General features: G+C 40.2%; 1 protein-coding gene across 3 annotated transcripts in view; it reads right to left on the bottom strand.

Moving 5' to 3' along the window:
* Window positions 1-10,309: 10,309 nt before the first annotated feature.
* REEP3 (receptor accessory protein 3) overlaps window positions 10,310-18,240 on the bottom strand; it is a 99,685-nt gene continuing 91,754 nt past the window's right edge. For all 3 annotated transcript variants that reach the window (XM_061161624.1, XM_061161625.1, XM_061161627.1), the window contains 2 exons: window positions 14,476-14,621; window positions 10,310-13,766 (listed from right to left, as the gene is read on the bottom strand). In XM_061161624.1, coding sequence (XP_061017607.1) covers window positions 13,710-13,766; window positions 14,476-14,621 — 203 coding nt within the window. In that variant the 3' untranslated portion in view covers window positions 10,310-13,709. The remainder of the gene's footprint in view (window positions 13,767-14,475; window positions 14,622-18,240) is intronic.

Genomic DNA, 18,240 nt, shown 5'->3' with positions numbered 1-18,240 from the left:
AATCCAAGCACTGCTCTAAGAATTTACAAATATTATTTATTTAATTCCTATTACAATCCTATTCAGGAGGCAATATCACTGGCCCTTTTCACAGATGAGAAAACTGAGGCACCAAAAGGGTGAGTGATTTGCCCAAGGCCATACACTACTGTGGTAAATTCAAACTCTTTTTCCCAACTGGCTTGCATTTGAGGGCCATGCAGTTCAGACAATCAGCTTATCTTTAAATATCTAAAAAGTGAAAGTGGTTCAGTAGTCTCCAACTCTTTGCGACATGGACTGTACAGTCCATGGAATTCTCCAGGCCAGAATACTGGAGTGAATAGCCTTTCCCTTCTCCAGAGGATCTTCCCAACCCAGGGATTGAACCCAGGTCTCCTGTATTACAGGCGGATTCTTTACCAGCTGAGCCATAGGGGAAGCCCAAGAATACTGGAGTGGGTAGCCTATCCCTTCTCCAGTGAATCTTCTGGATCCAGGAATCGAACAGGGGTCTCCTGCATTACAGGTGGATTCTTTACCAACTGAGCTATCAGGGAAGCTCTTAAATATCTAGCACAGCACACTGATCATATGATGAAGAGCACAGAGGACCTGAGAGTACAGATTCATGTCTTCCATCTCATGTTTATTTCAGTAAATGCACTTGCTGAGTTCAATGGTAAACAGAATTAACCACAATACTTACATTGGTTTTTTTTCTCTCTCTCCATCCCTCCTCTGCTGGGTGAGTATAGTTTGATTCACATATTTATATGCATATAGGTTTAAAGTTTACTTAGTTAGGTTTCATCCTGGATCAGGAGCCAGTGAGGAATAAAGCCATGAAGGTAGAGAAGCGTGAAACTTTTTTAGGCTTCTACTAATTGAGGGACACTTGATTGCCTCCCTGCTGTCCCAGGTATGAGACTCTTTACTCATCCATTTAACAAGTGTTTTATTAGGTGCCTTTTATAAGACATACTGTTTTAGATTGGAGATTATCTGACTGTATTAGGAACAGCATCAACCAAGTCCCTATCTGCATGCATCATACACTCTAAAGATAACACAGACAATAATCAAGTAAACAGGCAAACATTTATGAGATTTAGTAAGAGATATGAAGGAAAATAAACTAGGGTAACTGGTTAGAGAAGAATTATGACTATGTTGCATCTATACTACATGGGATAATCAGAAGGTCTTTTCTTAGGAGACATTTGAGCAGACACCTGATTGAGGTAAGGAGCAAAGCCATGCTAAGAACTGGGGTTGAAGACAGTGGAAACAGTAAATGCAAAGATCTTGAGGCAGAAGCTAGTTTGACATTTTTTGAGGAACGGTGAGAAGACTGATGTGACTGGAGAGGGAATGAACAAAAAGAAAGTGACAGAGGATGAGGTAAGAGAATCAGATAAGAGCCAAATCATATGGGCCATTGCTAGGTGTGTGGTTTTATTCCAAGTGTGATGAGAGACAATTAGAAGATTTTGAGCAGGAAGAGAGTGAGCATATTTCATTTTTACTTTAAAAGGATTGGCTCCTGTGTGAAAAATGAAATGTAGAGTGAAGCAGTGGAAGTGGGGAGAGTAATTAGGAGCTTATTGCAGTAGGTTTGCCAAGAAATAATATCTGGACTGTTGCTAGTGTAGGAGGTAGTAAGAAGGTATGGGGTTTGTGATGTATCCACATCTATACATTAGGGCTGACAGGAGTGGCTGAAAGACGGATGTGGAGTGTGAGGGAGAGGAATCTAGGGCGAGAAGGGAGGAGAGCTGCATTATTATTCGGAAAATATTTCTCAAGGAAGTTGATGACAGAAAACTGCATGGGAGACATTTTGAGGGAAAGTGGGATTACAGCCCTGACCACAAGGGCCACCATCCTCCTCCTCTCTTGGGGGACGTCCCTGGTAACATAACAGGAGGCCCACAAGGGGGCACACTTCTCTCATCCAGTCAGAATCATGGTCACCTTCCGTTCCAGTTCCGTCCTCTGCTGAAAAGTCAGGTCAGTCACGGTCAGAGAAAGAAAAATCTGCCTTTTTTGCAGGTTGTGGAAAAACTAACTAAAGGAGCGATCCAACTGCCATTGCCTAACTCTTACTTTACTGATAAACAGAGCCTGTTTTCATTAACACTGATGACCGTTACGATCGAGTTTTTTCCCATGCATTGCGCTTTAAGCACTTGATTTGCACTATCTCATTAACCCTAAATCTTTTACACCACCTCTATACTATACGTACAGGTGACATTTTAGGAATGGGGAAACTGAGGCACCAGGCACCAAGAGGTAGTGTGCATGGGTGTTAAGTCACTTTGGTTGTGTCCGACTCTTTGCGACCCTATGGACTGTAGCCTGGATTCTTCAAGTAGGAATATTGGAGTGGGTTGCCATTTCCTCCTCTCTTCCCCACACAAGGATTGAACCCCTGTCTCCTGTGTTACATGATTCGTTACCGGCTGAGCCATCAGGGAAGCCCCTGAGGTAGAGTAACTTGCCACAAAGCCATGGGAGAGCACTGTACCCTGAGCACTTAATATTTTGTATGCTTTTGTTTATTTTCAGTCAGCAATTCTTGGGAAAGGAAACGCTAGAGCTGACTCAGTTTCAGCTGGTGACCAGTAGGCCTGTTTTCGTTCTTTGCTCCAAGTTGGGGGAGATTCGCCTCAGGTTGAAGGCTGCGAATGGACATATTATTTTGGCAGAGACTATGTGATGACTGAGGATGACAGATGGAAAAGGACCAACATTTTTAAACATCATTTTCCTGTAGGTCGTGATTTTCCCCCCTCCCCCCTTTAGGATATTTCCTCCTCTGGTTTTAAAAATTGTCACAAAACATTTACGCAACGGCCTAGGGTGTTATGACACCCTTAGATCAAAATGTAAGGACAACCTGGATGAAGGACAATTGAAAAAAAAAAAGAACAGCCTGCCCTCGCCTTGGTTAAATAAATCGAATGGAAACGATTTGTTCACGCAAGCTCTCTGAAACAGCCCGGACTCCTTGGCAAACGCCGTTGCTTAGCGAGACGTCAAAACTCCTGCGCGCAAACAAACGCAAGAGGGGCTCAGCCGCCGGCACGCAGCGGCCTAGTCCCAAGCTCTGCTTTTGGAAAAACTCTATAGAGGGACGAGTGAGGGGTGGGCGAGGGGGAAGGGGAAGAGGAGCAATCTCCCTGGCTAGCCTCTTGGGCGGGGACGCCTCTCTCCGTCCCGGGACGGTGCAGGGGAGGTAGAGGCTAGTCGCTCCGCAGGAGGAAACGCCTGTGTCTTAGCGTTGGACCCGAGGCAAGGAGGAGGGGGAACCCCGCCCTCAGTCCCCGGCAGAGTCAGCGCGCCCCTCCCCCCAGGAAACGCGCCCGCCGGCCCCTCCCTCCTCCGCCGCCTCCCGGGGACTCGGGTTGTAAAATCCCACGCAGAGGGGCGGACTCCGTGACGGGGCGGGGCGAGGCACTGGCGCGGCCCCAGCAATTCTCCCCCCGCCTCCCCGCGCACTGGCCGTTCTCCGCGTCCCAGCTCCCACCTGCCTCCATCAGACCAGCGCCCCTCCCCCGGCCCCTCCGCGTGGCTCCAGGAGCGTGAGCCCAGCCTGCGGCCGTGGCCGCCCCACCAAACCCCACCTCCGCGGCCCCGGCCCGCTCTCCCCCGCCGGGGGCGTCTCCCGAGTCTGGACCCCAGTTGTCTGGGCTACGGGGAGGAGCTGCAGCCGCGGTGGCCCCGCCCTTTGGGCTTTTGGACTACCCCAGCTCCTTGAACATCTGGCTGCGAGAGTTAACGTTCCAGATGTGGCTTCTGGGCGGCCAGACGTGCGCACTCGCCCACCGCGGGCGGGCCGCGCGGGCCTGGCGGCCGGCGAGTCTGGGCGGACGCGTGGGAGGGGCTGGGAGTTTTCCCTCGGAGCTGACTTAGAAGCCGGCGGAACCTCAGCCCCCTGGGCTCCCCGCCTAGGCCTCCAAACTCTCCCAAAAGGTACTGCCAAAAGGAAAAGTTTACAACCCAGCCCCTGCCCCTGGGCCGCGCGGCCTTCGGAGCTACTCAAACCCGCAGGGAAAATAGAGCAGCTCTATGGGATTCCCCCCGTGGACAGGGGAGCCTGTTGGGCTGCTGTCTATAGGGTCGCACAGAGTCCGACACGACCGAAGCGACTTAGTATGCATGCGTGCATTGGAGAAGGAAATGGCAGCCCACTCCAGTGTTCTTGCCCGGAGAATCCGGGACAGAGGAGCCTGGTGGGCTGCCGTCTATGGGGTCACACAGAGTCGGACACGACTGAAGCGACTTAGCAGCAGCAGCATGGGATTCCCCAAAGAAAAACCCTGATGTATTGACCACGCGATCCTGGTCTGGCCACGGGACGCCAGGTGCGGAAGAAGTTACAGTAGGCTTGCATTTGGGGGTTGCCCTAAAGCGCTCTTTGACCGGTTATGGATTTTTTTCCCGAAGTTGGATGTCGTATTCCACCTGGTACAAGCAGTTGAGAGCAGGAGAAAAGCCAAGTGAACCCTGTGACTCAACCCCCTTGGAATGTGCCTGGAATAATAAGGGGGACTTAAAAGGTTTTTACGGCCGCGGGTAAAGCTGGTGGAGACTAGGCTCCTGCGCCCTCAGTTGGCGGACGGCCGAGGGGGGCAGTGTTGCCTTCTGCAGTGCTGCAACGCCTGCAAACCGGACAAAAATAGTAGGAGCATCTGGTTTAAATCAACCAAAAAGCATTTCTATCAGCTTAACCCACCGTCCGTCGGAACCGGCAGAACAGAACGAGCCAGATATAATCCCGGGACTCTTTTTTAACACTCCAGTGAGAGCAAAACCCAATCACACTTTACCTCTGGGATTTCTTAAGTGTCCTAATGTAAAACTGTCGTTATTTTATAGGTGTTGCAAATGAACTTCCTTTTCTGAGGTTGTGTGTGGGCATGTGCTCAAGCATTTACGTTTACTAGCAGCGCTCTGAATATGTTGCCTTTTTTGGGGGGGAGGGATGGTAATTGATGTTGAACCGTGCAGCCCTAGAATAGTAAAAAGTATTCGAGGCCAACATACGGGTTGCTTACACTACTAAATATTGATATAGAGTCGCATTTTCCTCCCTTCACGTCCTACTCAGAATTCCAAAGGCAAGTTGGAACAAAAGAAAACGTGTCTGAGTTTAAAGAGAGGACTTGTGCCAAGAATTACAGTCACAGGGTAAATAACCTTGTTTTCTCCTTCATCAGTGGCTGCTACCAAACCCCGCTCTTGGAATGTGGCCAACAGTCTGTCTGGTGGAGGGTGCTGCTAATTAGAGAGAGACCATAAACCTCTCTGTCAAAGAGGGCATATGACCTTCCCTTCAAGTCTAAACAATAAAGCTGGCGAGCTGCAGACTGCACTCTCTCGCGGGCTGCCCTGCGGATTCCCTAAATAGGAACAGGATGAAGGCCAGGCTTAAGAGGTTACCATAGCTCTGCTCTCACACTTTGAGGAATCGGTCACTCCACTTCCCAGTATAACTTGTTTCAATTACTCTCGACAATCTATTTAAAGGAGAGCAGCTTGCAGAGAGAACTCATTGTCTAATCTAAATGAGGAAGCAATTATTACTTGCTGCAGTCTTGATGTGCTTTGAGACCATCAGGTCAAATATCAACCAGATCTTATATAACTTTACTTTGCACTTCGGAAGATATATATCCTTTTAAAGACAGTTATGTATGCTTGCTTTTCTGACCCTCCCCCTTTTTTCTAATAAGTTTACAAAATTAAGGTTCCCCCCTCTTCAACAGTCTTTTCTAATTTTAGGATTTGTTATTCTAAGGTAAACAACCACAGCCTCTTCTTTACGTTGCTTAATATTAAATTATACTTTAAAAATTTTGGTTTTTTAAATGGGTTATATTTTGAGTTCAGTCGCTCAGTCCTGTCCAACTCTTCGCGACCCCTTCTCAGAATATAGCAAAATAAAGAGCTCCCCGAATCTTCCTTTCTTTGTCTAATTTCCCTCCCTGGGAGCGCCCTGCAAGCTTTAATGTTATACAACGTGTTGTAAACTAAAAATAATACAGTTCCACTTTCCTAGAACATAGGGAAACTGTTGCCTGCTCTATATCCCACTGTACTTGCTTTCTACTGAAAAGACCGAAGTTCATCGCCTATGTAAAAAGTCATTTGGCCCTTTTCTGTTTTATTAGTTAAAACCTAGTATGGAACAACACGAAAATTCTTGTTGTGAACAGAGCACATAAAAGGCTTTACAAGGTGTGGTTTGAAGAGAGAAAGTGGTGGAGCAAATGCTGGTGGGAAGGTGAGGAAGGAAAGCACTTCCTGAGTGGATACTCCACCCGGCTGAGTGACATCCTCTCTTCAGATCTCTTCCTGTTTGTCTCAGCCAATAATTGCTAGTAAATGTGGTCTTTTTCCTATTCAATTCAAAAGCATCCTTTCTCTCCCTGCCAAGTTACCCTAAGAGCCCAATCTACTACTAACTACATGTTACTAAAAAGCTTCAATCCATTTTAATCTTCTGATAATCTGAAATTTTTATCTACTGCAGAAATGGTAAGAACCATTTCTACCTTAGCTGTTTAAGTATTCTGTGATAGCCAGGATAACCAAGTATAACAGAATTAACAACACAAGAATCTGAAGCTACAATTATTGTGCTTGGGTTTGATCACTGTTGAGTCTTGGTTTCCCTATCTGTAAAACAGACATACTTCCCAAAGTATGGAAACAAATGATATATAAATCTTATTTATCACAATCTAACACACAGGGCATCACAAGCCTCATGAGGCATAATTTCCCTCTTTCAAATAAAGCATGTGCTGCAACATTCCCTTTCTTTGTAAGATACACTAACAAAATGCAAGATTTGGGAGTTTTATATGTTGAATCAGACAAACAACTTTATATTTTCGGGTAAATAGAGTTTCCTTTGGAACTTAATTTTAAGGATACTATGTTGGTTAATTTTATGTGTCAAGGGCTACATCACTGCACTCGAATATTTGCTCAAGCATTGATCTAGATGATACTGTGAAGGTATTTTTTAGATGAGATTAACACTTAAATTAGTAGACCTCAAGTAGCGCATATTATCCTTCACTTCATAGTGTGGGTGGCCCTCATCCAGCTAGCTGAAGGCCTTCAGAGAGAATTCTACCTGCAGAATGCCTTTGGAGTGGAGTTGCAACATCAGCTCTTTCCTTGGTTTCTAGTCAGCCATTCTGCCCTGCAGATTTTGAACTTGCTAGCCTCCACAATTACATGAACCAATTCCTTAAAATCTTTCTGTATATATATATTTTTGGGGGGTTGGCCAAAAAATTAATTTGGGTTTTTCCATAAGATCTTACAGGAAAACAAACCCAAAGGAACTTTTTGGCCAGCCCAATACATATAGATATGCACACACATATTACTGTTACTGAAAGAGTTTGTCGGGTCTGGTTGCTTGCTGCCTGAAAGCCAGGAAACAGCCCAGGCCGGTGGAAAGGAAAGTTCGCTTTATTTCAGATGTGGCAGCCAGGTGGGTGGTGGACATCTGTCCAAAGGCCCACTTTTGCCCCCAACCCCTCCCTGACAAGCAGGGGATGAGAGCTCTTATAGAGGGGGGTGGTAGTGGGGTGGTGGTGGTGGGTGGATGGGGAGAGCTACATGCAGAAACAGCACAGTCTTCTCTAAGGTTATCTTCAGATTGGTCATCATTGGTCTGACCAGCATCATCTTGCTTGTTTTAGGTTCAGTTAATCTTCAGTTCCAGGGTCTGTTTGTTCCCATTTCTTTGTGGCCAGTTCTTAGAATTGTGGCAGTTCATGTCCTGGGTGCAGTCTGGTCATTATGTAGTTAACTTCTCCCATCTGGGGTTTCAGTGTCTCTAAGACAGCTCACAGGATATGGCTCAGAATATTATCTAGGGCCCTTGAGAAATAACTAAAGGTCCTTGGCCATGCCTAGTGACTACATTCTTGCTGTTTAGTCTCCTTTGACTGTTTTCCTTTGTGTCCACATTTCTCACTTCTCTGATTAAACTTACTCTTTGACTAAAGTTTTCCACAGACACAAGACAGGCAGAGGATGTGGTGAGGGTGCAAGGACCACAGGCTCCTGCTCGGGTTCACCACTGGTTTCATTCCTCTGGAGAACTCTGATCAGTAGATACCAGCCGTTGACTCCGGGCACCACCATGATCTGTTACAGCACTCAAATTTCAAGTAACAAGTTAAGTCAAACATTCTGAGGAAGAAAAAAATCTCCATATTTATTCCAAAATCTTCCACAATACATTGAGATAGCACTGTCAAATGCATTATAAATCAGTCAGATACTCTAACCTTTTCTAAATTTCAGCATTAAACAATGTTTAGAAGAGAAAAACTTCTCTTCCAAGGCTGATGTGCAAAACTATCTGCTCCTGCTCTTTACCTTCCTTCTCTCTTCACAAACTTCTCTGTAATTCTCAATGATATAGTTGAAAAGATAAGAAACAGTGACAGTTCTATGAAACTCAAGGTTAAAAGTCACCTTGAAAAATTTGCAAGGCTATAAAAAATGTAGTAAAGTTTCAAGAAATGCTGCCTTAAATAAAAGTTATGCCCTGAGTACTCCAGGTGAGAGATGATGATGACTTAAACTAGGGAAAATGAAGGGGAGGTGAGTTTAATGGTCACATTCAATATATATTTTGGAGTCAGAATAACTTACTAATGTATCAGATGTAAGAGGTAAGGGAAAGAAGAGAACCAAGAATTTAAAAAACAAAAACCAAACACCAAAACCTGCTTTGAGAGAAACCAAAGTACTCAATAGCCTAAGATAAATTAAAGCATGAATAATACTCAATCCAAACATTTGGTAACAGTGAATTTGTTATTTTTAAAGCAAGAATTATTGTCCGTAAATTAACTGTTATGCTATCCTACTTGGATATAGGCATTGTGCAGAAACATAATAGAGCTACCATTCACAACAGACCCTCAAGGAATATTTATGAATGAAAAAAAATTATGCTAATTTGATTTACACATAGTGCCAAAATACCATATACATGTATTTTTATTCTTCCCCCTTGTCCTTAACTGGGATTGTCAGGTAAAGTAAGAGTAAATAGGATACTTTTCAGGCTTTTTTGAACACAGTATCTATCCTACACTTATGGACAGTTATCAATCTTGTGCTTTAAAATTTCAATTCAAAGCATCATCTTATAAAAAGCAATTTAGAAAATGCTACCAAAAAGAGACCATAAGGAGAGTGTTTCAAGGATTAAATATTGATGGGTAGGTAAAAGGGCAGACTGTTTTTCAGAGAACAATGAATCAGTCTGACATGATTTTTGTTCCATGAATCTCTTTCTCAAGAACAGTGAACTACTAAAAAGGAAAATAAAACACTGACAAAAATGCTGCAATTTATATAGTCATTGTGTTCTTTGAATTTTTATTTAAATTTCTGACTTCTTTGGATCATCACAAGGGGATATATTCTAATAAAAATGAAAATATAACTCCATTTGGCAATACTTTAACACATCATATATCATAATGAAGTAACACAAAGAAACTTTTTAAAACACAGGCTTTCTCTCTAAAGCTTAAATGTGAGGCAGACAGATATCTGATTTTAAAACAGATGGAACCCTAGAACATTTCCAGGATACATAAAATTGAATTTTGTGTTATATTTTGTGTCTGAGACAGTTAACAATATAAATCGATGACTAGGGTTTCTGTACTAGTCGTTTTTTCCCATATTCTTTTTCTAACATCCAAATTTTAGTTATTTCTTTTGTAATTCTATGGATGAACATTCCAGAATGTATGATTTTTTTCAGTTAGACACACATACATATATAGTTTTAGATTATTTTCTACTGTAAGTTATTACAAGATATTGAATATAGCTCCCTGTACCATACAGTAAGTTCTTTTGCTTATCTATTTTATGCGTGGTAGTTTGTATTTGTTAATCCCATATTCCTAATTTATGTCCCCCCCTTTCCCCTTTGGGAACCATAAATTTGTTTTCTATGTCTGTGAGTCTATTTCTGTTTTGAATATAGACTCATCTGTATTATTTTTTGGATTCCGCCTATAAGCATATCATATACAATATTCAGCTTTCCCTGACCTAGTATGATATTCTCTAGATCCATCCATATTGTTGCAAATGGCAATATTTCAAAGAATGTATATGATTTGTATAATTTGCTCTATGATTTGTAATCTTAAGTGTGTGTATATATTGTTTATTACTTAAATCAAGACACACAGTCATAAATAATATCATTTCATGGAACCTAACATAAACACTCTGACACAGAAAAAAAAAATACAAGTTATCACTAGTAAAATGAGTTTATTTTATATTAAAGTTTTCAAAAAACACATTTGTAAAATGATCCTCATACTGGGCCTAAAGATAGCTTTTACAAAGAGATTAAAACTTGCAAAACTGCTTTCTCTTAACTACTAAAGTACATAGATTTAAAAGGTGTTATAAGAGAAAATGTTAATTCATGGTCAATGTTTCAAGGGTTAATATACATTAAATCTGTAGGAAACTACCAAAAGATTAAATCTTAAAAACTTAATAGAGTAAAAGTTGTACTTTCCTTTCAGAAAGCTTTATATTGAAGTGATGTTTACTAAGAAACACACACTACATACCACAATAATCTTTTCAAAATTTACCCAATTGCTTTTAAATGAATCAACTTACACAGAAGAAAACATAGGAAATTGCTCTTCAGTACATATTAACTTATTTTTCCTGATAAAAAAAATCAAAATAAAAATTTAGCCTATTCCAATTAAAAATACAAATTACTAATATTTAAGATAGTGTTGTATTATTTTTAATAACACAAAAGTTTAAGCATTCCAGAGTACAAACTGTGTTATTCCAAAAAAAAAAAAAAAACAACTCTTATCTAACCAATGTTTACAGAAATTTGGAATATTTACACACCTCATAACACTGTAGAAATCTTTGGTGGTGACATATGGATTAAGTTCCCTGAAAACATTTTAATAATTTTATTCCATCAATCTGTATAGTCAAGTATTTAAAACTGGTAATGCTGGCAACATTATTTTCTATCCAAATTCACATACATATAGTGAAGTGTGTGGAGGGAATCTTATGCAGGGATTATGTGGGTTTAAATAATTACTTAGCCATAAGGCTTATTTCTGGCTCATTTTTACACCAGAAAAAAAATACAGTAAACTAAAGAACAGATCAATTCTTCCTTCTGAACAAACCCTGGAAATAGTTAATATTCAGGAACAAGTTGAGTGACAATAAACTGAGACACCAGGTACAGTTTCTGGATAAACTTTAATAGCTACCAAAATAGTATTCTAAAGGCTTGTGCAGCATCTAATGCCCATTCACCAAATGGTGGTGGTGGGATGCAAGGCACTGTGGTCTAGGGATAAACACACCTCTTTTTATAAGAATTAGACTTAAAAGCAGAGAAACAAAAAATGACCTGTTCCACCTTAAAAGAAACAAAGACGTACAAGTTTATTATACAAAATTCAAATGAAAGCATGCTAAAACACACAGAAAAGAAGCAAAATGTAAGAAATGAAAGGACAGAACGGAAATGATAGAACAGCGAAGTGACATTGACTGTACAGAAGGTTATAACAAATATATCAGAGGAAGCCTTGAGATATGATTACATAGAAGGATTTGCATTATCTCTTTGAAACTAGTATTGCTCTTGGTTAAACATTTTGACTCTAGCCGTGTAGAGGGATAAATAATTCCTCCAATTTAGGACAGTATTTGTGAGTTTATGATAATTAAAGCATAGGCTTAATACTGAAATTAGACTTAAATAAAATAAAGTGGTGCAAATCAGCCCCTAAAAGTAATGTTTTTGATACAAAGTCACTTACATGACCTTGTTAGGCAATTTGAGATGACACTACCCTTGTGTAGGAAAGGTAAGCATGGCACATGCAGCATTTATATTGGGAAGTCAAGTGTTCTAGGCAATCTACGTTAAACTCTCTTCCAGAGTTTATAACCAGAATTCATAGGAATTTTGAATTAGTCAAGATAAAATAGATGAAGATACTCATAGAATTAAACTTTGGGGGAAAATAAATTTAATGAAGTTTTTACATGGTATTACTTATTGAGAATGTGAGATAATCTGGAAGACATGAGATAATCTGGAAGACATTTTAAGACTTGCATGAAGAGAAATGTATGAATTATAGTAAGGTACTCCTGAGTAAACATTCTGTTCTTTACCAACACTCAGAGTGGGTCCTGAATATACACTCCCAGCTGGCTTCATTTCTTGAAAGGCAGAAAGGTCAAAGATCTCACAAATCTCTCTCATTGTTTTTTTTCTTTTGGGTAAATAGAATAATCAAGTAAATTATATGAAAGAGTATAATCATACAGATTTGTATAATGATACAATTTTGATTACTGGTTACTAAAACCATCATCAGAAATATACTGACTTGGGGTTCATAATGCATAGTTATCTATGCCACTTAAAAAGCTTCAAAGTTTGGTAACTCAAAATCTCTTGGATTAAAAACACGGTATTTTTCTAAAATCTATTCTAATAACTTCTAATATGTAAGATTAACAACATTTGTATTTTGCATTGGCATGGATCTTCAGGAAATTATCTCAGCCAGAAGTGAAATGATTCAAGTGGGTAGAGTCAATGCCAGATTTATAAATCAGCAGCCCGTGTCAGTGCCAAGCTTGTGAATAGATTGGTTGTTGGTTAATTTCATGAATTAGAAGATATCTACCTGCTATACTGGTCTCTGATTCCATTTCACAAAAGCTACCATTTTTAAAAGCTGAAAATGAAACCAGTGTTAACAAAAACATGCTAAATTCAGCTACAATGTAGAACTAAATATGGGAAGCTGGTAAATTTTAAAGAACTTATCTGTATGAAAGATATGTAGAAATAGTTGAAAATGAACTATGAGCTCTATTTTTTATCATTAAAATTAAATGAATATAACTAATGAAACTCACAGGAAAAGAGATGATATAATTCAAGGCATAAATTTGACAAGTCAGAATATGACAAATAACAGTAAAGACAGTGTTAATAAAACTTAAATGTATAGTTGTAAAATAACGTAAACAATTTTCAAGTGTGCAAAACTAGTCAGGAATGAAAGTGCTATGTAGATACCTGGTTTTCAAATAGTTGTCTTGAAAACTTTCAGTGGATGGTGGGAAAACTAGAAAGTATTAACAAAGTAAAACTTTGAAAAGTATATAAAACATATTTTATCTTATATTATACCCTTGTTCTATCACTGCTAGATCAGAAGCCTATTTAATTACTATCCTCATATGATAGTTACAACAGAAATGGAGGTAAACACAATACAAGATCACAAAGGCTGATGTCGCTTGAACCATCTTTCAAGTATACTGTGAATCTGTGTTTCACCTTATATCTCAGGCACTTAATGTTTTGAAGAATCTGACAACAGATAACACAATTTTCTTTTATTTCTGATCTATCTATCTATCTATTTTTGCATAACTACCTTTAGTAGTCAAGATTTGGAAGTAGTTGTTAAAGAAATAAAAACTATTTAAATTGAAAGTAAACCCTATCACCACCACAATTTAAAGAACGGTTTTAATGGATACATCCTGAATATATGATGTTAGAAAAACAAGTTGATGTATTAGTATAATTTGTCTTGGGATACTTGATGTGTACATGGCTAAAAATACACTTGTGGTCTCTTCTTTACTTTGTATTTTAGTGACCCATACCGCACCTGAAGAGAGAAATGTGTTATCATTATGAATCAGATTTTGAAATTAGATAGGACTTCATAATCATCATCACAGTAATAATTTTTAAACTTTCCTGACATAAAGAATCAATTGTCCTCTAAGTGTGCACTCAAAAGACAGCACTATCTATATATTCCAAAGTGTAGTCGGTATTGTGTTACATATATGCACAGATTATTAGCACTAGTGATAAATAAAAACATAAACTGTTATTATTTACACTTTGTTTGGTACATGTCCATGAACACTGCCCATAAAGACCTGAGGCCTTCACTGAAATCCTCCACTGCTTTCTGGGCACAAAGACAATATATTATGACGAATAAACTTTTACTATTTAAACCCGATATAGAGTCGGTTTAAAACAAAACTATGTGCTTGATACTGTTAGCTGCTTTCTTTATATATATGTGAGGGCTGGTACTGGGTACTCCCATCAATTGTCTGATTTTGCTACGTGAGAATACTGTTTTCCACTTATAGTGAAAGACTAGGAATTTATTATCATTTTCTAAATTGCCAGAGATCTTAATCCATCTGACCGGAATAAATAATTTTAAATATAACCCGTGCTGTATCATTTCAATGAAATTTCATTTCATTTAGGGATCATTAATATCCTAAATGAGCATGCAGCAGGGAAATCTCTTAATACTAATCATTAGGAAAACAGCTCTACACTTGACTCACCTCTTTTCGGCCTTTCACGGTTTTCACAGATTTCATGCTTTGCGATCTTCGGAGCCCTTTGTGTGTTAACATCTCATCATCTGAATATGGTCCCTCTGCTTCTTCATCTGTTTTCTCATCTCCGTCTCTCAGTGGAATTCCGTAACCTAGATGAGTTGTGAAAATCAGCATGTTTTAGTAAAAGGATACCAGTCAGCACCGCCTCTTCACCCCGTCTGTCCACAGTTCTCTGCACAGTCTGCGTTTGTCTGCTTACTCCTTTCCCTTTTTTCATTTGGAATGGGTTCCCTGCCCTTCGCTGTTGATCTTCACCCCTTGTTTCTTCACCCCTTGCACTAGTCTAGATGAGGCTCATTTCTTCCAGGAAGTTTCCCCTGGCAATTCCTATTCTTACTATGCATTTTGCAGAATAATTAGAAATATTTTTGAGTAGGTTAACAGCTATCTTGCTCAAAAATCAAAGAATATAAATAGATACATAGTGAAAAGTCTCTTCCTGCCCTTTCTCCTTTTTGCGAATTCTAAACTACCTAAGCAATAATGTGTTTTGGTCTGTCATTTGTACCTTTGACTTTAATTAGGAACTTCCGGTCCTTTTGTCAAGACCAGACAAGGTAGAGTGCACTTAAGGAGTCATATAAGACCCAAAGGGAATAGAACTTTGGGCAAGATAAACTCACTTGGGGTAGGTGATAGAGAAGTTAAACCAACACTGTTGCAGCTGCTAAGATAAAATCCAGCCAGACAGGCTACAGTAATGAGAAACACCACAGGCTATGATGACTGATGTTAGTTCAAAGAAAACAGCCAGCACTAGGAAGGTCAGTAAGAGATCATGTGGGTGTGCTAACAGGATGCTATGTGCAGCAGCGAGGACTTAACATTGACCAGCAGGCAAATAACCAGGCAGCCAGGCTGGTTATTGTCAGGAACTCTGAGAGCACCCTGAGAGTGGGATTTGGGGAGAAGAATACTCCCTCCCATTCCTGAAGCAGTGGTTCTCAAAGCTTATTAGAATTTCAATAAACTTGTGCAAACGCACAAACTTCCTAGAATGTATTCGAGTCACCTGGAGAACCCACTGACACACACATTGCTGGGCTGGGATTGGGCTGAGAAATTACGTTTCTAACAAGTTCCCAGGTGATGCTTTGGTACTAGTTTGGGGCCTACACTTTGAGAACCACTGCTTGGATGGAGCAAGAGAGGGGCCTAAATGTAAGGCAACTGGGGAATAGTAAGTAGATTATAAAGACTGGGGTGAGGAAATTCCTTAGTGGTCCAATGGTTAGGATTCTGGGCTTTCAGTGCCAAGGGCCCAGGTTCCATCCCTGGTCAGAGAACTAAGATCCCATGAGGTCAAAAGAAAAGAAAAAAAAGGACAGGGGTGAGTTTACAAGGCCCCATTACGTTTCAAATTCTACTTTAATAAAGGTAAGGAGCATAGCTACCTTCTTTGGATGGTATCAGGCTCAGGAGGGGGCAAAGATGGACTTCTTGCATGTGAAGAAAAGTACACTTAATAAGTTGTTTATTCATCTGCTCTCACAGGACATGAATAACTTGAGCATTACTAAGCAAACCATGAAGAGTTGTGATTAAGCTTCCGGGTCTCATAATAAGATAAACATCTTTAATTATATATTAAGAGCAGCCCACCAGGCTGGACAGAGCCCAGCTCTGTCCCTGGGATTCTCCAGGCAAGAATACTGGAATGGGCTGCCATTTCCTTCTCCATAATTATATATTAAGGAAGTCCAATTTTATGCTGCCAGACTTCTGGTCTAGAAATCAGGAAGGATTTGGAAGCAGAATCAGTCATTACATAGGCCAAGATCCTTTGCTTTCCTGCAGCAGCTGGAGGAAGTGTGTGCTAGGCAGAAGTGACAGCACATGCAAAGGCCCTGGGTCACGGGGAAGCACAACTTTGTGGAAGAGCTGTGAGGAGGCCAGTGTGGCTAGGAGAGGAAGTAGGGTCAGCAGTCCTGGGAAAAACCCCCTGGTACAGTATTAAGTGGAAAAAATGCAAATGTAGAAACAAAGGAAGGAAAGACAAAAATGAAACCATAATATCTGTTGAAAGCGGGCTTTTAAGTGATTTTAAATTTCTTCACTTTTTCTTTCTTAAAAAAATTGCCAAGTTTTTATTTAAAAAATATTGTTACTTCTGTATAAACCAGAAAAAAATTATTTTAGATTGCCACTTCTAGATTTTTCTCTATTGCTGCTGCTTATATAATATTCCCAATCCCAATATAATAAAACTAAGGTAAAACACAGAATAAGGAATCAAGGAAAGAATCAGAAAGGAAACGACTGTGATCAAAAAGTTCTCTAAGGTAAAAGATGAGGCAAACATGGCCCTTGCGATTTTAATTACCTCTCATTTTATATGACTAGGACTTGGAATTTCACTCAAAATGATAGTTATATTATATATATATATGTATATATACATCTTATTGTTTCCTAATTTCAACTAAAAATATCTTAGTTTTCTAATTATTGTTTCAGGAAAAGTGATAGATTGATTCATTATTGCACAAGTTTTTAAAATAATTTTTAAATTTAAATTTGCTTATTTATTTTTGGCTGTGCTGGGTCTTCACTGCTTTCTCTGATTACAATAGAGCAGGGGCTAATCCCTAGTTGTGGTGCATGGGCTCCTCATTGCAGTGGCTTCTCTTCTTGTGGCACACGGGCTTAGCTGACCCACGGCTTGTGGAATCTTCCCACAGCAAGGATCAAACCCGTGTCCCCTGCAGTGGAAGGCAGATTCTTAGCTGACGGACCACCAGGGAAGTCCTCACAAGTATTTCTGAAATACTACTATGTGTGAGGCAGTACACTAAGTTATGGGGGATACAATGTTAAAAAGACGTAACTGTCCTTTTCTACCCTGAGAAATACACAGTCCAGTAGAGGAGACAGAGTCATCTGTAATGAATGCTACAAAGAGAAATTAAGGGAAGTGAGTTGTGAGAGGAGACTTCTTGTAGGAGGTGGTGGCCAAGCTGAATTCTGAAAGGCTCGTGATTCTATACACCCAGCACCGGAAGCAGTGGGATGCCAAGGCTGGGGAGCTAATATACCACATGCTGCTGAGTTTGGACTTCATCACAGAACAAAGGGGAGAGGGCATTGAAGCATTTTAAGCAGGAGAGTGACATGATTAGGTTTTGGTTCTTTGTAAGAGTCTTCTTGTACTTTAGAGAATGAATCATAAGTGGTAAGACTGGAAGCAGGGAGGTTACTGCAGTACAAGTCGGCAATGATGGAGTCCAAGGATTGAGCAGAAAGTAGCCAAGCTTGGGCTTTGTTAGGAGGTGAAGTTGACCAGCTTAATTTAGCAAGTTATTAAGATTAAACTGCCTCAAAAAGAAAGGAGTCAAATCAAATATCTTCACTAAAACATGCATTTTCTATTCCACTTAAAAGCCTGAAAATAAGCATTATGAAAATTCTGATGTGCATGGTGGAAATAGTATTAATCAGAGTTGTCCAATAATTTTAAAGTCTTTGGTAGAGGAGAAGACCCGAGATTATGAGAAAAGCCCAAATCTAGATGCCCTATCTGAACAGGAACCCAGCAAGCTGACTGAGCAGGTCTGCCAAGTCCAGGCAAGGTGAAGCTAGTGGGGTGCTGCTGGCGAACAAAGGTGATGCTACGGTCAGCCGTTTTTCCATCATCAATCTAGACTGGACAAGGTCCTCAGAATGGTGCTGTCCATGCACATTCCTCAGGGGCAGTGACTGAGAACCCAA

The sequence above is a fragment of the Dama dama genome, chromosome 15 (genome assembly GCF_033118175.1).
Source record: "Dama dama isolate Ldn47 chromosome 15, ASM3311817v1, whole genome shotgun sequence".
Taxonomy (NCBI): Eukaryota; Metazoa; Chordata; class Mammalia; order Artiodactyla; family Cervidae; genus Dama; species Dama dama.
This window is presented reverse-complemented; position numbering and strand designations above follow the sequence as displayed.